Source organism: Pan paniscus, chromosome 1 (genome assembly GCF_029289425.2).
Source record: "Pan paniscus chromosome 1, NHGRI_mPanPan1-v2.0_pri, whole genome shotgun sequence".
Lineage (NCBI taxonomy): Eukaryota > Metazoa > Chordata > Mammalia > Primates > Hominidae > Pan > Pan paniscus.
In genome coordinates, this window is record NC_073249.2 from 182,079,032 (window position 1) to 182,100,078 (window position 21,047).

A 21,047-nucleotide genomic window follows, 5' to 3' on the forward strand; every position below is an offset into this window, starting at 1 on the left:
AAGAGCGAGACTCCGTCTCAAAAATAAATAAATAAATAAATACATAAAAATAAAATAGGAAATCCATTTAGCTTTAAAGAAAACATAACAACAAAACATAAATATATTTTGTTAACTTTTCTCTCCTCTGTAGGTACAAAAAGAGGAAAGCTGAGGCTCAAAATAAGTTTGGGGAAAGCAGAACTGCCTTAGACCAACAATGTCAGGGCTGGTGATGCCCTCTTGTGGCATCCTGGAGAATTACTGCCATCTGACTTCATTTCCTCCGACTTGGAGGGACTATTCCCTCACAATACCTCAGTCACTGATTCATGCATGCCAGGTATTGTCCTAACAGTATCCCTGTCCTCGTGGAGTTTACAGTCAGGTGGAGCACATACAATTAATAAACATAATAAGGTAATGCTATGGAAAAAAATAGCAGAGTAAGGTGGGAGGGGAGGTGGTGAGTATAGAGAGTGGTAGTGTGCATTGCAATTTTAAAAAGAGTAGGCCTTCTTGTAGAGTTGAAGGGAGATGGGGGAGTGAGCCCTGTGGATATGTGGGATGAAGTTCTAGGCAGAGTGAACAGTCAGTACAATAGCGTTGAGACAAGAGCTTGTTTGCCAATTTCTTTTTTTCTTTTTCTTTTTTTGAGACGGCGTCTTGCTGTGTCGCCCAGGCTGGATGGAGTGCAGTGGCGCGATCTCGGCTCACTGCAAGCTCCGCCTCCCGGGTTCACGCCATTCTCCTACCTCAGCCTCCCGAGTAGCTGGGACTACAGGCGCCCGCCACCATGCCCGGCTAAGTTTTTGTATTTTTAGTAGAGATGGGGTTTCACTGTGTTAGCCAGGATGGTCTCCATCTCTTGACCTCGTGATCCGCCCACCTTGGCCTCCCAAAGTTCTGGGATTACAGGCGTGAGCTACCGCGCCCGGCCTCTTTGCCAATTAAAAAAAAAAAAAAAAAAAAAGAACCAGCAAGGGAGTCCAGTGTGTCTGGAGCAGAGTGAAGGACAGACAGAGGCAGAAGAGTTTAGAGAGGTGATGGGAAACCTGAGCACCTAGGGTCTTCATTCAGCGAAATGGGGAGCCCTCCAAGGTTTGAGCCCAGTGATAGAATCTGAAGCTTAAAAGGATAACCCTGGCTGTCCTATTAAAAAGAGAACAGGTATTGACTGGGCACAGTGGTTCACGCCTGTAATCCCAATACTTTGGGAGGCTGAAGTGAGTGGATAATTTGAGGTCAGGAGTTCGAGACCAGCTTGGCCAACATGGTGAACTCCTGTTTCTACTAAAAATACAAAAATTAGCTAGGCGTGGTGGCGGAAGCCTGTAATCCTAGCTACTCGGGAGGCTGAGGCAGGAGAATTGCTTGAGCCCAGGAGGTAGTGGGTGCCAGTGAGCCTAGATCGCACCACTACACTCCAGCCTGGGTGACAGAGTGACATTTCATCTAAAAAAAAAAAGAAACTAAAAGAAAAGAGAACAGGAAGAGGGAGAAAAGCAGAATAACATTGAAGAGAGATGATAGTGGCTCAGCCCAGAGTATTAGCAATAGAGGTAGTGAGATATGGTTGGATTCTGGATGTATTTGGAAGATAGAGCCAACAGACATAATAGATATGGGTGCTAAAGATGGACATTAAAAAGCACTCCACTATTTTGTTTTGTTTTATAGGAAGGATGAGTTGCCATGAGTTGAATTGGGGAAAGTGGCACGGGATTAGGAGTTCAGTTTTAGACACGATGAGGTGGAAATATTTAGCTGGAAATAGAAATGTAGGAGTCATTGGCCTATAATGATATTTAAAGTTCTGAGACAGGATGAAATCAGCAGGGTGTAAAAGCAGATAGAAGAGAGACTCCAGACCAGGAGCCCTGCCTCACTCCAACTTGAATGAGACTGGATTGAAGAGGAGAAATCTTCAAAAGAAAAAACAACACCATGCACACTCAGGCCAGGCACAGTGGCTCATGCCTACAATCCCAGCACTTTGGGAGGCCAAGGCAGGAGGATCACTTGAGCCCAGGAGTTGGAGACCAGCCTGGACAACATAGTGAGACCTCGTCTCTACAAAAAAAGAAAAAAATATTAGCCGAATGTGGTCGTGGTGCACATCTGTAGTCCCAGCTACTCCGGAGGCTGAGGCATGAGAATTGCTTGAGCCTGGGAAGCAGAGGTTGCAGTGAGTCGAGATTGCACCCCTGCACTCCAGCCTGAGCAACAGAGACCCTGTCTAAAAAAAAAAAAAAAAAAAGCTGGGTGTGGTGGCTCACGCCTGTAATCCCAGCACTTTGGGAGGCTGAGGCGGGCAGATCATGAGGTCAGGAGTTCGAGACCAGCCTGGCTAAGATGGTGAAACCCCAGCTCTACTAAAAATACAAAAGTTAGCTGGGTTTAGTAGTGCGTGCCTGTAGTCCCAGCTACTCGGGAGGCTGAGGTTGCAGTGAGCCGAGATTGTGCCACTGCACTCCAGCCTGGTGACACAGCGAGACTCCGTCTCAAAAAAAAAAAAAAAAAAAGACTATGCACACTCCAGCCCCTCCTGGAAGAACCTACCTTTTTCCAGAAATCCTCAACCCAGTCTCCACCTACCTGCCCTAAGATCCCTTGAGACTCCCCCTTTACCAGGCCCCTCCCCCTGGGAGGAGGTGCTTTGAGCATGAGCTCCCCTTCCTCCATTCCTATGATGTAAGGTTTTCTTCTTGGTCACTTTGCAAGCTGGGGACCTCTGGCCAGCAATGCCCTGCCACGTCTCACTCGCCAGGCTACCTGCTGCAGGAGATGGCCTTTACTTGCTGCAGGAGACGACCCACCCACTCAGTCCAGTTGGCGGAGTCTAGCTTATGCACTGGTTCCCGAGTTCTCGTCCCACGAGCCCAAGAAGAATGAGGATGCACTGGCAATTGAAGAGTGAGGAAGGTGGGGTTTTACTGAGTGATAAAACAGCTTTCGGTGGCTGTGGGGGGTGGTCCCCCTACCTGAAAGTGGGAAAGTCCCCCTAATATGGCTGAGTCCAGGGCTTCTATGGGCTCAGAATGGGGGAAGGGCAGGCCATAAGTAGTATTGGAAAAGGCAACATTCAATTGGTTAAAAGGCATTATTCAGAAAGAATCAATCAGGAAAGGGCAGGCAAACAGAAACAGAAGTTCTCACTCTGGGTTGTGGGTTTCATCCAGGACCAGCAGTTGGTCTTTCAGCCTTCAGGCTGTTTTTGGTTTGAAGGTGGGGTTCACTGGGGACCCACCCCTATCTGCCTAGGCATTTGGCCGCCTCCTGTTGCTATCTCCTAGATCAATGAATAAAGCTTCTGCTCTGCTTTATGGAACCTGGCCTTGTTCTATTGGTGCAAATGGTTCCAGGCAAGGAAAGGACCCATTAGGATCAAACGACCCCCTTTAATGTCTGTAACAACCGGAGAAAAACCAGGTAGGTAGGGTGTTCTGGAGGAAAGGGTGCATAGGCCATCAGGGAGTGGAGGTGAGGCCCTCTATTCAGGCTATGCCCTTGAACCTTCCAGGGTGTTGGTGGCCCTTCCCTCTGGATCTGCTTTTTTTTTTTTTGAGAATGAGTCTCACTCTGTCGCCCAGGAGGCTGGAGTGCAGTAGTGTGATCTTGGCTCACTGCAGCCTCTACCTCCCGGGTTGAAGTGATTCTCCTGCCTCAGCCTCCCAAGTAGCTGGGATTACAAGTGTGTGCCACCACACCCGGCTAATTTTTTATTTTTTATTTTTTTTTTGTAGAGACGGAGTTTGACCCTGTTGGCTAGGCTGGTCTCGAACTCCTGACCTCAGGCGATCCGCCCACCTCAGCCTCCCAAAGTGCCAGGATTACAGGCATGAGCCACCGTGCCTGGCCTGTTTTTGTGATGGGGTCTTGCTTTGTTGTCCATGATGGCTTCCAACTCTTGGGCTCAAGAGATCCTCTTCCTTCAGCCTGCAGAGTAGCTAGGATTACAGGTGCAAGCCACTGTCCTAAACTTGGACCTGCTTTTTAACTTGAGGAGCACAGGCACCACAATCTAGCATCATAGCTCTCACTTGACCTCCCTTCCCCCTCCACACACACAAAGAACAGACAGGTATCAAGGCTGTTTATTGACTCTTCGCAGCCAGCGGCTCTCCCTCTGCCCCTCTGGGGTGCCTAATCCCGGTCTCCCCCTTGGAGCCAAGTGGAGTGGCTCTGAGCTTGACCCCAGGCGCCTTCCTCTTGCCAGGCTTCCCTGCCCCGCAGCCTTGGCCTTCCTGGTTTGCCACAGGGGCTGTTACTCCTTTGATTCTACATCCTCCTCGAAGTGTGTGAGGTAGGCCATCTGAGCCGAATCACGCGAGCCATAGAGAGTGTTCATGCTGTAGGAGCTGCCATGGAGGCACAGGGCTGCAGGCAGGAAAGGCAGGCGTGAGGCTGTGCTGGCGGCGCCTGCGCCCGGCTTCCCTCGTCCCACACTCACCTTTGGTAACATTGACTGTGTTGGCCGCCAAGATGTCCGCCTGAATGCTGTCTATTTTCATGTACAAGTCCTCAGCGTTGCTCTGAGGACAGGAGCAAGGCGGGACCCGGCTGGGGTGCCAGGGCAGTCTGGACTTGGAGTTGGGCTTGGCAGAGGGATGTTGCAGGTGGGGGGCGGGTCGGCAGCCTGACCGAAAGGGCAGGAAAGGGAACAGGAAGGTGGCGGGTGGAGGAGCCTAGGCCAGAGCAGTCCCTCCTGCAGCTGGTGGCCAGGTCCACTCTGCATGTGGCGCGCTCCAGGATGGGGACTGTGTGAAGGGGCATCACACTGTCCGAGCCGCCATCTGCTCATTGCGGCGGGGCAGGAAGGGCGCACTTACCAGGAAGAGCTGGTAGAGTTCCTCCCCCATGCACTTGCGCACGTGCTCCGCCACCAAGGGGAACATCTGCACGAAGCACTGCGGGCGGGGCGGCGTGACTGAGGGGGCGACGGGGCTGCGGGTGCCGCCGCCCTTCCCGCCCCCTAACCAGCCGCCGCGCGCACCTCCAGCGTGAGGCTGGCCAGCCGCTGGCTGTTGCTGTGGTCCGTGTTGCCCATGGCGGCCATTAGGCCACGCACGACGCGCAGGTACAGCAGCTCCTCGGCGATGCTCATGTCGTTGCGCGCCAGGACCCTGGGCCGGGGGTTCAGGCTGGGGCGACGCCCTGGGGCTCACCCGGCGCACACCCCCGCCCACCCGGCGCACGGAGCGCTCCCGGGGCCCGCCGGCAGCGCCAAGCCAGGCTTGCTGCAGCTACCCACTAACCCCTGCCCGCTTACCCGATGGCCTTGGCGGCCGCGGCCTGCTGCAAAAACATCGGCAGGCTGGGGGTGAGCTGGAGAACCGAAGGGTCTGAGGAGGGGGCAGCCGTGAGGCAAGAGACCGCCCTCCCGTGGCCCAGGCAGCCCCATTTGAGCAGGTCCTTACCACTGAGGATCTTGGCCTGCAGTTTGGAGGTCTCCTTGACCGACGGTATCAGCAGCGCCACGAGGCCTTTGAGCAGCGCCTGGCGCACATCGTAACCGACCAGGTCCTTGATCAACTCGATGGCTGCGGAAGGGCAGAGGTGCTGGAGAGAGGCCCCAGGCCCCTCCGCCACCGAGGAAGCAAAGAACCCCGTGAACCAAGTCGCCACTCGTCAGTGTCCTCCTCTTTTACTGATCAGCACTGTGCAGGGCGTGGGGGAGCTGGGAAGGCGAACCTCAGTTGAAGAGCAGGAGGAGGGGGCTGAAGGGGGAGGAGGAAGGGTTGGATGGTGAGCCCACCTGTCGAGGCGGCCTAGGATGTCAGCGCTGGAGGCTGAGACCCCAGAGAGGGGGGCCTTCGCCTTGGAGGAATCCAGGTTTCATGGAGGAGGGAAGGGCTGGGTCTTTACAGGAAGACAAGATGGAGAAAGACAAGGGGTGAGAGGGAGACAGAGAAAGTGGGTGGGAGACTTGTGGCAGGAAATGAGAAAGGGGAAGGAAGGTAGGCGGCAGTTTAGAGAAACTCTCCTTCTAACCATCATCGAGCCCTCTCCACCAGGCAGGGTGCCAGGCTTTCCATACAGCACCCGTGGAAGCTCACCAGAACCAGATGAGGTTCACTTCCCCATTTTACCTTTGCCGAAATTAGACACAGAGAGGTAAACCACTTTGCCTAAGTTACACAGCTAGGAAGTGATGGAAGCAGAAGGAGGGGAGGATTTGGTTAGGAAGGAGAAGGGGACTAGAATTTATGGAGGGCATTTCCTGCAGGGCTTTCCTGTAGATATTTCACAGGCAGTCATTCATTCAGTCCAGCATTCACTCAGTCTTTCGGCACGGCTGCATGTGAACGCCTATGGTGCCAGGCGCGGCATTGGGTGTTGAGGATACAGACTGAATTCATTCATTCGACCAACCCTCCTTAAGCGTGCACAAACAGGCAGCGATGATATGGTGACAGGTGCTGTGGAAGGAGTCAGTGATTGGGCTGTGGGAGCACAAGAGAAAATCGGCAAGGATTGAATGTTTTTGTAAAGAAGAGAAAGGAACCACAGAGCTAGAGGGGGCAGGAGGAGAAGGAGATGCTAAGATGATGGCACACCAGCGTAAATGCTACCTTTTTTTTTTTTTTTTTTTTTTTGAGACAGAGCCTCACTCTGTCGCCCAGGCTGGAGTGCAGTGGCGCGATCTCGGCTCACTGCAACCTCCGCCTCCTGGGTTCAAGCAATTCTCCTGCCTCAGCCTCCCGAGTAGGCTGGGATTACAGGCACCCGCCACCACACCCGGCTAATTTTTGTTGTTGTTTTTTTTTTTTTTTTTGTATTTTTAGTAGAGATGGGGTTTCACCATCTTGGCCAGGCTGGTCTTGAACTTCTGACCTCGTGATCCACCCGCCTCGGCCTCCCAAAGTGCTGGGATTGCAGGCATAAGCCACTGAGCCCGGTGGGCCCAGCCAGTAAATGCTAGTATTTTTGTTTGTTTGTTTGTCTTTTTGAGACGGAGTTTCACTGTCATCACTCAGGCTGGAGTGCAATCGCTCACTGCAACCTCTGCCTCCTGGGTTCAAGCGATACTCCTGCCTCAGCCTCCTGGGAAGCTGGGATTACAGGCGTCTGCCACCACGCCCGGCTGATTTTTGTATTTAGTAGAGACAGGGTTTCACCATGTTGGCAAGGCTGGTCTTGAACTCCTGACCTCAGGCCTCCCAAAGTGCTCAGGCCTCCCAAAGTGCTCCCAAAGTGACTGAGGCCTCCTGCCTCGGCCTCCCAAAGTACTGGGATTACAGGCCTGAGCCACCACGCCTGGACTTTTTTTTAAATTTAAATTTTATTTTTTTTCTGAGACAAGGTCTTACTCTGTCGTCCAGGCTGGTCTTGAACTCCTGGGCTCAAGCGATCCTCCTACCTCTGCCTCCTTAAGTGCAGGGATTACAGGTGTGAGTCACTGTGCACCCGGCACTGCTATTCTGAACACATGTGGCTACATGGAAGACAGGACTTGGCCATGTGCTCTCCCCAGCTCAGTAGTCAAGTGCCTCTCTCCATTTACTGGTAAGAGAGAGAGGGTTTAGGGGAACTCTTGTTCCGGCGCTCAGCTCATTTGCATCCCAGAATGCAATGTAGATATGAGAATTATTACCAGGGTTATCTGTTTGAATAATAATATTTAAACTTTTTTTCTTTGTCAGGAGATTTTACCCAGTGAGAACATGTTTAGGACACTTTTCTACAGTGGAAGAAAAGCTTCTGTCTGCAGGTCCAAAGGCACCGTAAGTATAGGGAGACCAGTCAATAGCTGGGAAGCCAGGCATAAAGGACAATAGGTAGTCTCCGGTTTCTCTTCATAACGAATAAATCTTTCGCCTTTTACTAAAGATTTCCGTGGAGGGAAACAATTGAGTTTATGGTACAATTTTTTGAAGTCCTGCTTAGGCAGGACTGAGTGTTCTGTTACTAAAAATAGATGTGTGGGTGTGGTGTTTCACACTTGTGGGTTTTCATGCTTTGGGAGGTTAGGGTAGCTCAGTGTGTTGGCCAAGTATTAGTAGTCCCAGCTACTTGGTGGAGCTGAGGTAGGTTAAAGGTTGGAGGATTGTTTGAGCTTGGGGAGTTAAATTAAGATTGTGGTGAAAGAATGTGTCATTACACTCCAACCTGGGCAGGATAGCAAGACCCTATCTCTGTATCTTATCAGGCCACTGGGTCCAGAGTCTTCCTTTTTTGTTGTTGTTTTGTTTTGAGATGGGGCCTCTCTCTGTCACCCAGGTTGTAGTGGAGTGGTGTGGTCGCGGCTCACTACAACCTCCATCTCCCATGCTCAAGCAATCCTCCCACCTCAGCCTCATAAGCCTGGTTAATTTTGTGTACTTTTTGTAGTGCCTGGCCTACTGTCATATTTTTTTAGCTTCTTGTAAACATTTAGGAAGCTAAATGTTTATAAGATTCTTTTTTTTTTAAAGAAAACCTAGTTTTTGACAGTCTGTATCTAATAATTTGGCTGAAGTCTTGTGAGTCTTTCTAGTGTGCTAGTTCCAATTTATAGTGACGACTTTGTGTGCATGATTATCTTATACTTTGGACTGGTCTCATATTTGAAAAATTAAGTGTAGGAAAAACTTAAGAGTTAGGATGATGATACTTTCTTCCAGAGATAGTTTTCTTTTGTTTTTATCAGGTACCTGGGGGCACAAACAATTCTGGACTACCTTTGTCCACATTCAACACTTGAGGTTCTCTGGACCACCTGGTAGTTATATAATCCATACAAGACCACCTGAGGGCCGGCTTACTTTTGGCCCACCTTGACCTTGAGGGTACTGTCTTCTGGGGTCCAACTTAAAGTATGTATGCTAGAGGTATCAGACTTCCCACCGAGAGCAGAATCTCGGTGCCTTCTCTTTCTTTTGCCCTTTTTTTGTTTTGTTTTGTTTTGAGATGGAGTTTCACTCTGTCACCCAGGCTGGAGTACAGTGGTACGATCTCGGCTCACTGCAGCTTCCACCTCCTGGGTTCAAGGGATTCTCCTGCCTCAGCCTCCCGAGTAGCTGGGATTACAGGTGCGCACCACCACGCCTGGCTAATTTTTGTATTTTTTAGTAGAGACAGGGTTTCACTATGTTGGCCAGGCTGGTCTTGAACTCCTGACCTCAAGTGATCCACCTGCCTCGGCCTCTGAAAGTGCTGGGATTACAGGTGTGAGCCACCACGCCCGGGCTGAGAAGTCTTGTTTATCTGGCTATTGCTACTCATTCTTCTAGGCTCAGCTGAGAAATCAACTTTCAGGAAGCTGCCCCTGGCCTGCTCTCCTCTGTCTTCACTCTTCACTCAGGAGTAGATGTCCTATGTCTCTGATCCTGTAGCACCGTATAGAATTCTTGCTATAGAATTCTAGTACCGTCCACTAAATGGTCTCCTCACTAGTGTGTGAACTCCAGTGAACACATCTGACACATCTCACTTCTGTTTACCTAGAGCCTGAAACCATTCCATGTACACAATGCATGCTCCATACATCTTGTTGAAAAGACCTCATTGGATTCTGCATTCCAACAGGCTAGGCTTGGGTCATGGCAGCCTAGGACCATGCTTAGAAACCACCAGCCTGGTGGTGGATGACCCCAGAGGAGGCTCTGCAGTGGCCACTGTGGTCCTCATTCACACAGCTACAGAACTTTCCTAGCTTGAATCTTGGACAGGCTGGAGAGCCAGAACTGCGGCGGCTGTCTCCCCGTATACCCCATGGCCAACTTTTTTTTTTTTTTTTGAGACAAGAGTTTCGCTCTTGTTGCCCAGGCTGGAGTGCAATGGCACGATCTTGGCTCACTGCAACCTCTGCCTCATGGATTCAAGCGATTCTCCTGCCTCAGCCTCCCAAGTAGCTGGGATTATAGGCGCCCGCCACCACGCCTGCCTAATTTTTTTGTATTTTTAGTAGAGACGGGGTTTCACCATGTTGGCCAGGCTGGTCTCTAACTCCTGTCCTCAGGTGATCCACCCACCTTGGCCTCCCAAAGTGTTGGGATTACAGGCGTGAGCCACTGCACCTGGCCCCATGGCCAACTTTGAGAGTGCTTTGAAGCCAGGACCTTATACTTCTTGGCCACCCCAGAACTGGGCACCACTCTATGGATGCTCACATCATACAACCCAGGCACAACAGAAAGGGGAAGAGTGTGGTCCTTCTCACAGTGGGAGACACAGGGCACCTGGTGAGATGGTCAGAGAAGTGGACTGCCTGGATTTACAGAGCACACAGAACAGGTCTCTGCTTCAGCTCCTGCAAACTTTACTTGTTTAACTCCAAACAGACATATGCTGCCTAAAAAGGAACACATGCTGGCGATTTCTAACTTTGTCAGAAAACTATCATTGATGATTTCCAAAAGAGCAGTGGTCTGGGAAGGCAGAGGGAGCAGCCACATCCTGTGTGCTGCAGGCTGCATGCTCAGCTCTCCTGGGTGCTGAAAACACTGGTGGAGGGATGGGGAGCTGACTTCTCCACTCCAGGGCTCAGAGTGCCCTTCGGCAGGAAGAAGAGAATGAGTTTTGGCTGGTGTGTCAATCTAAGGAAAGGCATGGAAAGGCTACTAGTAGAGAACCAGCCTGCCTCCTCAAAATTGCCCTTGTGCCAGATCCTGCTCTCCTCTGCCTCTTGCCCATCATCCTCAGGCTCCAGAGCCTTGAGGCACACTAGAGGGGGCCTGGTCCTGAAGCCCTATACAAAGCTAGTTTTGTCTCATCCTGGTTTTCCCAATCACAGAATCAAAGAATCACCTGGAGGTGGAAGATCTTCGAAGACATCCTGTGCTACCCCTTCCAGTACTTATTCACCCTTTGGGGGACAGACCTTGTGGGGCAGACCCTTTCCTCTGAGGACCTTCCTGATTTAGAAATAGTGGCTTCATTCAGAAATGCTTTTTTTTTTTTTCCGAGACAGAGTTTCACTGTTGTTGCCCAGGCTGGAGTACTATGGTGCGATCTTAGCTCACTGCAACCTCTGACTCATAGGTTCAAGTGATTCTCCTATCTCAGCCTCCCAAGTAGCTGGGATTACAGGCATGCACCACACTGGCCAGCTAATTTTTCGTATTTTTAGTAGAGACGGGTTTCTCCATGGTGGTCAGGCTGGTCTTGAACTCCCGACTTCAGGTGATCCGCCTGCCTCGGCCTCCCAAAGTGCTGGGATTACAAGCATGGGCCACCATGCCCGGCCCAGAAACGCTTCTTATGACCAACCAGCCACTGCCGCTGGGCTGCCTCTTTCTTCCAGGTCTTCTAAGGTAGCCCTCGCAATCCCATCTGCCCACCCTCTGCAGCCTCTGGTTGCCCAGATGTGGTCCTATTTTGGAATCAAAGGCCCAGCAACATTGTGGAGGGAAAGGGACCAGCCCCAGGAAGGGGCAAAGCACTTGAGCTTCCCTGGCTTCCCCCAAACACTCTCTGATCTGGACAAAATGGCAGACCGGACATCTCTGGCTGCTTGGCAGCCGTAGCCTGCACTGGCTGCTGCCTGAAACCCCAAAGTATTTCTCACTTGTTCTACCATTTGGTTTCTTTCCTCTTCTTGAATTGGTGCAGCTCATTTTTTTGGAGCCAAGTGGTCTGGCCCCTCATGCATCTGATGACACTTGGCTTTGTCGCCTGCAGCACGTCCCTCATTAGTAGCTGGGCTCTTCCCAGGCACAAGCTGGCAGTGTGTAATGCCAGGACATCCTGGGCAAATGTCTGCCTGTGCCCAAGAGCTCTTCCTGCAGCGAGACATGACTTGGTGGACACTCAGGGTAGAAACGAATGGGTGAAGATATTTTTATGAAAATTTCTTGACCACAAATAGCATTTTCTGCCCATGTAGAATCAAATACTCCAGGAGACAAATGTCTAGTTCTGACTATTCACTTTACACTAAATGCTTAATCTTTTGCTAATTATGTATTTGTAACACTTGGAGCTACTTAGAAAAATGAAGATTTATTCACTGAATCATTTCTGACTGAGTTTTAAAATTCACAGCTGTCACTGTTTATACCCAAAGTGAAAGTACTGGTCTCTGCCCAAATGTCTTCACAGGAACCACAGCCAGTTACAACTCTTTATATATCGTGCTAGTTACTAGGAAGGGCAATTCCTTCAGAAAGCAAAGGACAACAAAAGACTATCTTTGGCAGCTTTGCCTAAAGCCTGTGGTGCTGATAACACCCAAATGTCCTAAAGCTGAGCAATCACTGATTTATTCATTGATTCATTCATTTATTTAACAAAATTCTCATTGAGCATCTTGTCTGTGCCAGGCCTCTGGGCTAGGGCTATGAAGAGGACGAAGATCTAATCACTGGCCTTAGGGACATCACAGCTGAGTGGGGGATACCAATAGGGAAACTGGCATTTATGAGGCAGTGTTATCAGGGCCATGGGAACACAAAGGAAGCCAGGTTGGTTGATGGAGTGGAGATGATAGGGGATGGAGAATCAGGAGAAGGATTCCTTGGAGACGGTGATGCGTGAATTGGCAAAACCATAGGGAGAAGGGAGGGGCTGGAATGTAGAATGTGGCAAGTGCCATGTTGGATAGTGCCATGTCACATTTGTGGCCAGGCAAGGGAGATCTGGCTGGGAAACAGGGATGCTGGGTCATGCATCAGAGCTAAGCCTGTGGAGGCAGGCCAGCCCCAGCTTCTGCAGGGCTATGCATGTGCCAACAACCCGATACAGCAGGCATTTTTCTCATTTCATTTCAGAGAAAAGGAAGGCTCAAAAAAGTTGAGTAGCTCGCTCAGGATCAGATAGCTAATAAGAATAGTTCTGATTTCAGGCCGGCCGTGGTGGCTCACGCCTGTAATCCCAGCACTTTGGGAGGCCGAGGCGGTTGGATCACGAGGTCAGGAGTTCAAGATCAGCCTGGCCAAGATGGTGAAACCCCATCTCTACTAAAACTACAAAAATTAGCTGGGCGCAGTGGCAGGTGCCTGTAATCCCAGCTACTTGGGAGGCTGAGGCAGGAGAATATCTTTTACCTGTGCAGCAGAGGTTGCAATGAGCTGAGATTGCGCCACTGCACTCCAGCCTGGGTTACAGAGTGAGACTCCGTCTCAAAAAAAAAAAAAGAAAAAAGAATAGTTCGGATTCCAAGTCCCATATTCTTCACCACTAAGTCTACTGCCTCCACTCTGGTAGTGGACTAGGAAAATGAACTGTGTGTGGGCGCCATACTGGACAGATGAAGATTGGTGTAGAGGCCAGTGCAGGTGAGCAGTATGAAGACCTGAATTACAGCAGTGGAGACAGAATGGGGAAGAGGGAACACATCTGAATATTGAAGAGTTAGAATTGACTGGTCTTGTTAGAAGTTGGTTGAAGGTGGGAAGCAAAAAGACAAGACAATTACCAATATTTCTAGCCTGGGCAGCTGGGTACTTTCCACTGAGATTGGGACCTTGGAGAAGAAAAGCTTTGGAACTGGAATATCAGAAGTCCACTGGTGACATCTGAGGGGAGGTGTTCAGAAGGCAAATGGACACACGGGTCTAGAGCTGTAGAGAGGTCACTCAACTACTCTGTCCTCCACCCATAAAATGGGGAAAATAATAGTGCCCACCTCCTTGGCTTGTTGTGAGGGGTAAATGAGTAAAGATCAAGGGCAGTATCCAGCATAGAGTTAACACTCTATAAAGATTAGCGACTATTGTTTCTGTCATCAAGGTGGTAGGTGGTAAATAAAGTCGTGGTAATTAAAGTTGTGGGAGTGGACGAGGGGCCATAGACAGCAAAGAAGGAGAAGAGGACCTGGAGTTGAATGCTGAAAAAAAAAAACTGACACCTAGGGGACTGGTAGAGGAATGGGAATGTATAAAAGACCGAGAAGCAGTTTCTAGAGCCATAGGAGGAAGCCAGGAGAGTATGGGTTCAGGAAGGAGGATGAGAGTATTCAAGGAGGAGGTATCATCAGGAGGGTTTGAATGTTTGAGAGTTCAGGCCCCATGAAGCTGAGAGGATGCTCTGTGGGGCCCATGCTCATGCATTTGACAAACAGGGATTGAGCACGTGCTAGGTGCAGTGCTGGTGCTGATGAAACAGCAGTAAATGAAACAGATGTGGCTGGGTGCAGTGGCTCACGCCTGTAATCCCAGCACTTTGGGAGGCTGAAGCGAGCAGATCACTTGAGGCCAGGAGTTGAAGACCAGCCTGGCCAACATTGTGAAACCCTGTCTTTACTAAAAATACAAAAATTAGCCAGGTGTGATGGTGGGCGCCTGTAATCCCAGCTACTCAGGAGGCTGAGGCAGGAAAATTGCTTGAACCCGGGAGGCAGAGGTTGCATTGAGCTGAGATTGTGCCACTGCACTCCAGCCTGGGCAACAGAGTGAGACTCCATCTCAAAAAAACAAAAAACAGATGTGAGGTCCTAGCCACTCACACTCCATGGAAACTTTAGTGGTGCAGGAGACAAATTCATTCCTCCAATCCGAAGAGGAACTTTGGAATCCACAGCCTATCAGCATTAGAGGAAACCTCAGTGATCACTGGTCTGATCATCTCATTGAATAGACGAAGAAACCAAGAACAAATGACTTGCCCAGGAAACCACAATGAACAAGAGACAGGGCTGTAGCAGCAGGCTTAGTATTCCTTTGGCAGAAGGAGCCATAGAAATGGCATTGTACCTGGGAACTGTGGATATTCCATGCAGCCATTTCCAGGGTGCTAACAGCACTGATCATTTATAATTCTTTGATCCCAGAGCCATTTATAATTCTTTGATCCCAGAGCCTTGCAAAACCAGGGTTCCGGGTCTTTCTCTGCAGGTCCAGACAAGACTGCCACCTACTGGACACATATGAGAAGTGCGCTTCCTTACCGAGGTTTGCTTCCTTTTCCAGCAGGGCACTAGCATGAACGTGTTTGGCACGTTGCACTGCTGTAAGAAACAGACCAGTCAGGCGTGGTGGCTCATGCCTGCAATCTCAACACTTTAAGAGGCTGAGGCGGGAGGATCGCTTGAGCCCAAGAGTTTGAGGCTGCAGTGAGCTGTCAAGCCACTCAACTCCAGCCTGGGAAACAGTTAAAACTGTTTCCCCCCGCCCCCCAGAAAAAGAAAAAAGGCCGGGGACAGTCAAATCAGCTTGGGCAACATCGTGAGATCCCATCTCTAAAAAGAATAAAAAAAAAAAAAATTAGCCAGGCATAGTGCATGTGCCTGTAGTCCCAGCTACTTGAGCTCAGGAGGTTGAGGCTGCAGTGAGCCGTGCATGCGCCACTGCACTCCAGCCTAGGTGACAGAACAAGGCCCTGCCTCAAAAAAAAAAGGAAGAGACCAGTGTCAGGCATCTTCTTGACATTCTGTAATTAATTCTGTCTCTGATTTCTGTATACCCTGCTACCTTTTTTTTTTTTTTGAGACGGAGTTTCACTCTTGTTGCCCAGGCCGGAGTGCAATGGCGCGATCTCAGCTCACCGCAACCTCCGCCTCCCGGGTTCAAGGGATTCTCCTGCCTCAGCCTCCCAAGTAGCTGGGATTACAGGCATGCGCCACCACGCCCAGCTAATTTTGTATTTTTAGTAGAGAAGGGGTTTCTCCATGTTGGTCAGTGTGGTCTCGAACTTCCGACCTCAGGTGATCTGCCTGCCTCGGCCTCCCAAAGTGCTGAGATTACAGGCATGAGCCACCAGGCCTGGCCCCTGCTCCCTCTTATTTTTTTTATTTATTTATTTTTTTTGAGACGGAGTCTCGCTCTGTCACCCAGGCTGGAGTGCAGTGGTGCAATCTCGGCTCACTGCAAGCTCCGCCTCCCGGGTTCACGCCATTCTCCTGCGTCAGCCTCCCAAGTAGCTGGGACTACAGGCACCCGCCACCACGCCCGGCTAATTTTTTTGTATTTTTAGTAGAGACAGGGTTTCATCGTGTTAGCCAGATGGTCTAGATCTCCTGACCTCGTGATCCGCCGGCCTCCCAAAGTGCTGGGTACATGCATGAGCCACCGCGTCCGGCCCTCTGCTACCTCTTTAACTACATCCTGTTCAAAGCTCAATGTTGAAACGATAAAAATATATTTTATGCACACCTTTTGTTTTTAAAGCCAGGCAACAAAGTAACTAATGTATGTGCTATGGTGGTATTTTTATTGCTGGATCAAGAATTACTATGGTGTGTCTTCCACTGGTATCTGCTTTCACCCAGCCCAACCAGTCCGTGTACTGATGTTTTGAACTATCCCTGAGACTCGAGTCAAGCACCAGTGTCCTCAAAAAGGACGCAGTATAAGGCAAGGGCAGGATGCAGATGTTTTGAGGGGCAGACAAATGGGGAAGTTAGAAATAAGATTCCCCCCAAGATTTTCACTTAAATCCCCTGGAAGACTGTTTTATAGACTTTTATAAACGCTGAATAAAGTGTCACAGTTGAAGTGCTCATATACTTTTGGGGAAGTAATGCATCTTTTAAAAATAGCAGGTTTTTATGTGAAAGTCTCCCTCAGTGTCAGAGCCTTCTGACTGCTGTTCAATGAAGCTGTACAGGACAGGTGGCCTCTTATACAGCAGGAAAGGCTAAAATTACTGCCCATGTCAGCTGAGAAGTACAAAGCAGGGTGGGGTGCAGTGACTCATACCTGTAATCCCAGCACTTTGGGAGCCCGAGGCGGGTGGATCGCTTGAGCCCAGGAGTTGGAGACCAGCCTGGCCAACATGGTGAAACCCCATCCCCGCTAAAAATATGAAAATTAGCCAGGCATGGTGCTGCATGCTTGTGGTCCCAGCTACTCGGGAGGCTGAGGCACGAAAATTGCTTGAATCCAGGAGGTGTAGGTTGCAGTGAGCCAAGATCATGCCACTGCACTTCAGCCTGGGTGACAAAGCAAGACTGTCTCAAAAAAAAAAAAAAAAAACAAAAGAAACAGAAAAAGGCCGGGCGCAGTAGCTCTTGCCATTGCACTCCAGCCTGGGTGACAGAGCGAGACTCCGTCTTAAAAAAAAAAAAGTGCAAAGCAAAGGCATAATGTTCTGTAAGGCAAAAACACTAGTTTTTAAATGAGACCCTGGCGGTGCAGTGGCTCACGCCTGTAATCCTAGCACTTTAGGAGGCTGAGGCGGGTATATCACCTGAGGTTAGGAGTTTGAGACCAGTCTGACCAACACGGTGAAACCCTGTCTCTACTAAAGTTACAAGAATTAGCTGGGCGTGGTGGCACATGCCTGTAATCCCAGCTTCTTGGGGGGCTGAGGCAGGAGAATCGCTTGAACCTCGGAGGCAGAGGTTCCAGTGAGCCAAGATCGCACCACTGCACTCCAGCCTGGGCAACAGAGGAAGACTCCATCTCAAAAAAAAAAAAAAGAAAAAAGAAGAAATCCTGATGTATTTGCTTAATCCTGTGAGGGGTATGAAGCTAAGAAAACATAATTTTAAAAATATGGTTTACTGTAATCTTAACAATGTTGTCTGTCCTTTTTTTTTTTTTTTTTTTTTTGCGGTTCCCTGTAGCTGGGACCACAGGTGTGAGCCACCATGCCCAGCTAATTTTTGTAGTTTTAGTAGAGACAGAGTTTCATGGAGTTTCGCTCTTGTTGCCCACTCTGGAGTGCTGTGGCACGATCTTGGCTCACTGCAACCTCTGCCTCCCAGGTTCAAGTGATTCTCCTACCTCAGCCTCCCAAGTAGCTGGGATTACAGGCTCCTGCCACATATCCAGATAATTTTTGTATTTTTAGTAGAGAGAGGATTTCACCTTGTTGCCCAGGCTGGTCTCGAACTCCTGGCCTCAGGTGATCCGCCCACCTTGGCTTCCCAAAGTTCTGGGATTACAGGTGAGAGCCCCTGCGCCCAGCCAGGTCTCAAACTCTTGGCCTCAAGTGATCTGCCCGCCTCGGGCTCCCAAAGTGCTGGGATTAAAAGGGTGTCCTTGGGTTTTTATCTACTTCTCAAAGCTGGTAAAAACAAGGCAAGTCTTGTTCTAATACTGAAGAAAGAATAGTGTGGTGGTGAGGGGATGGGCGCAGGAGGCAGACTGACTGGGTTCGATCTACAGCTTTCTCATTTATCATTTTGAGACTGTGGACAGGTTATTTAATTGCTTTGTGCCTCAGTTTCCTCATCTGTAAACTGGGGATGAAAATAGTACCTACTTCACAGAGTTGTTCTGAGGAATAGATGAGATGATAAAAGAGCTTAGAACAATGCTGGGCACACAGTCATTGTTGGTCACTAGTAGTAGTTATGAGTTAACATTACCATTAGTATTACTGTTGTAACAAAGCTCTGTGAGAACAAGGACTTGTTTCATTTGTCACTATACTGTCAGTGCCCACCCCAGTGCCATTCTTTTTGAATAAGTAAATGAATAAATGAGAAACTTAAATCATTGAAAATGAAAACAACAAAGGACATTATCAAGAAGGTGAAAAGAACCTACAGAATGGGAGAAACCATATATTTGATGAGCACAGAAACTAGAATATATGAAAAACTCTTACAACCCAACAACCAATTTTAAAATGGAAAAAGGACCTGAATAGACATTTCTCCAAAGAAGAAATACAAATGGCCAACAAGTCTATGAAACAGGTCTATGTTCAACATCCTTATTCATTAGGAAAATGCACTTCGCATCCACTAAGATGGCTATAATTAAAGAATCCCCAGAATAACAAGTGTTGGTGAGGAAGTGGAGAAATTGGAATCCTCATATATTGCTGCTACTGGGAATGTAAAATGGTACAACTACTGTGGAAAACAGTTTAGTGGGTTCCTCAACGAGTTAAACAGAATTACCATATGATCCAGCAATTCCACTCCTAGGTAATATACCCCAAAGAACTGAAAACAGGTACTCAATTACATGTATGTGGATGTTCATAGAAGCACTGGTTCACAAGAGCCAAAGGCTGGAAATAGCCCGAATGTCTAATAATGAATGAATGGATAAACAAATTGTGGTAGATACATACAACGGAATATTATTCAGCCACAAAAAGGAATGAAGTACTGATGCATGTTACAATGTGGGTGAACCTTGAAAATATTATGCTAAGTGGAAGAAGCCAGACATAAAAGTCGTGTATTGTATAATTCCATTTATGTGAAATATATGGAATAGGTAAATCCATAGAGACAGAATGAAGATTGGGGCTTCCCAGGGACTGGAGGGAGTGGAAGGGGAATAGCTGCTTGCTGAATTCAGGGTTTCCTTTTGGGGGGATGAAAATGTTTTGGAACTAGATAGAGATGGTGGTTGTACAACACTGTGAATGTATACTAAATGCCACTGAATTGTTCACTTTAAAATGGTTAATTTTATGTTATGTGAATGTCATCTCAGTTAAAAAATGTGCTTTTATGAAGAAAGAAGTAAACCAAATCTGTGATTAATTTCTTTTCTTTTTTTTTTTTTTTTTGAGACGGAGTCTTGCTCTGTTGCCTAGGCTGGAGTGCAGTGGCGTGATCTCGGCTCACTGCAAGCTCCACCTCCTGGGTTCACGCCATTCTCCTGCCTCAGCCTCCCGAGTAGCTGGGACTACAGGCGCCCGCCACCACGCCCGGCTAATTTTTTGTATTTTTAGTAGAGACGGGGTTTCACCACGTTAGCCAGGATGGTCTCGATCTCCTGACCTCGTGATCCACCCGCCTTGGCCTCCCAAAGTGCTGGGATTACAGGTGTGAGCCACCACGCCCGGCCAATCTGTGATTAATTTCTAGATCAATCATACCTCTTAGAATTAGGAACCTAAGTAACTTTACACAGCCAAGAACTGAAGGAAACTAACAATGAGGTTCTTGCGACCACCAGTCTCTCCAGGTTTCAGGGGGCCAGGGGAGGTGTCACACATTCAAAGCCTTGTCCATGTCTGTTCGGTTTGGTCAGTTAGGGCCACTGTTTCCCTGCACTAGCGTCTCTAGAGGATTCCACTGTGTTAGTGTGAGAGTTCGCTCAGCTACAAGCCCCACTGTTGTACTTTGGGGCTGATGAACCATACTTTCAACTTCGCTATTAATATATGAAATGATCATTTTATTAGCAAGTCAAGTTAATTCCAGGTTCTAGGTCAAGTAGACAAAAATCGTATTCTACAAATGACCATTTTCCAAATTCATAAACAGTTCCATTTTACCATGGACTTGATTCTTATACATATTTGTTAGCATATTTTCAGCAATTTTTTTTTTGAGATGGAGTCTCCCTCTATCACCCAGGCTGGAGTGCAGTGGCATGATCTGGGCTCACTGCAACCTCCGCCTCCTGGGTCAAGCAATTCTCCTGCCTCAGCCTCCCTGAGTAGCTGGGACTACAGGTGCGCGCCACCATGCTCAGATAATTTTTTTTTTTTTCTGAGATGGAGTCTCACTCTGTTGCCAGGCTGGAGTGCAATGGCATGATTTCAGCTCACTGCAACCTCCACCTCCTGGGTTCAAGCTATTCTTCTGCCTCAGCCTCCCGTGTAGGTGGGACTACAGGCGCATGCCACTACGCCCGGCTAATTTTTTGTATTTTTAGTATAGATGGGGTTTCACCGTGTTAGCCAGGATGGTCTCGATCTCCTGACCTTGTGATCCGCCCCCCTTGGCCTCCCAAAGTGCTGGGATTAAAGGCATGAGCCACCGCGCCTGCCTGAGATAGGGAAAACAAGAAGGACAGGCTTTGGGAAGAAACTCAAGAATTCTGGCCATAAATTTAAGATGTCTGTTAGACATCCACATGGGAAACCACTTAGGGAAAAAGTATACAGAGATGAGAAGGAAGAGGGTGACCTAACAGTCTGGTAGAGAAACAGGAGAAACAAGCAAAGGAGACTAAGGCAAAACCAGACGGTGGGAGGAAAACTTCTATCACAGAAGCCAACAAAAGAAAGTGAGGGAGTGATCAACTGGGTCGAAAGCAGCTGGGAGGTCAAGTAGGAAGGAAATGGTAAAGAAATGAATAGCTGGGGGGCAACTTGGGGTCAAGGAGGGGTGTACATCCCTAAATGCTATAATTTTACCTTTTTGGTACATGTCTTTTAAGTCTCATTTAATCCATAAATTCCCAAAGAGGGGCTCTTTTAAAAATGGAAGATAGAGAGCATATTTGCACGTCAATGGAGATGGTCCAGCAGAGAAAAAGGGAGAGGCGAGCTACAGAAGGGAAGTC

At 48.8% G+C, this 21,047-nt stretch overlaps 1 protein-coding gene and 1 non-coding gene across 11 annotated transcripts in view; one reads left to right on the forward strand and one right to left on the reverse strand.

The window, feature by feature from the left end:
• Positions 1-4,058: 4,058 nt before the first annotated feature.
• ARMH1 (armadillo like helical domain containing 1) overlaps positions 4,059-21,047 on the reverse strand; it is a 51,306-nt gene continuing 34,317 nt past the window's right edge. For 2 of the 10 annotated variants that reach the window (XM_008965277.5, XM_003812809.4), the window contains 6 exons: positions 5,400-5,522; positions 5,252-5,324; positions 4,976-5,105; positions 4,812-4,889; positions 4,433-4,514; positions 4,059-4,359 (listed from right to left, as the gene is read on the reverse strand). In XM_008965277.5, coding sequence (XP_008963525.1) covers positions 4,247-4,359; positions 4,433-4,514; positions 4,812-4,889; positions 4,976-5,105; positions 5,252-5,324; positions 5,400-5,522 — 599 coding nt within the window. In that variant the 3' untranslated portion in view covers positions 4,059-4,246. Of the gene's footprint in view, positions 4,360-4,432; positions 4,619-4,811; positions 4,890-4,975; positions 5,124-5,251; positions 5,523-21,047 lie in introns of those variants that run through there. The other 8 variants (XM_034963416.3, XM_055093943.2, XM_034963388.3 and 5 more) reach the window with 6 other exon arrangements.
• LOC112438252 (U5 spliceosomal RNA) lies at positions 7,763-7,877 on the forward strand. Its single transcript, XR_003026705.1, has one exon. It is a non-coding gene; the product is annotated as a U5 spliceosomal RNA (small nuclear RNA).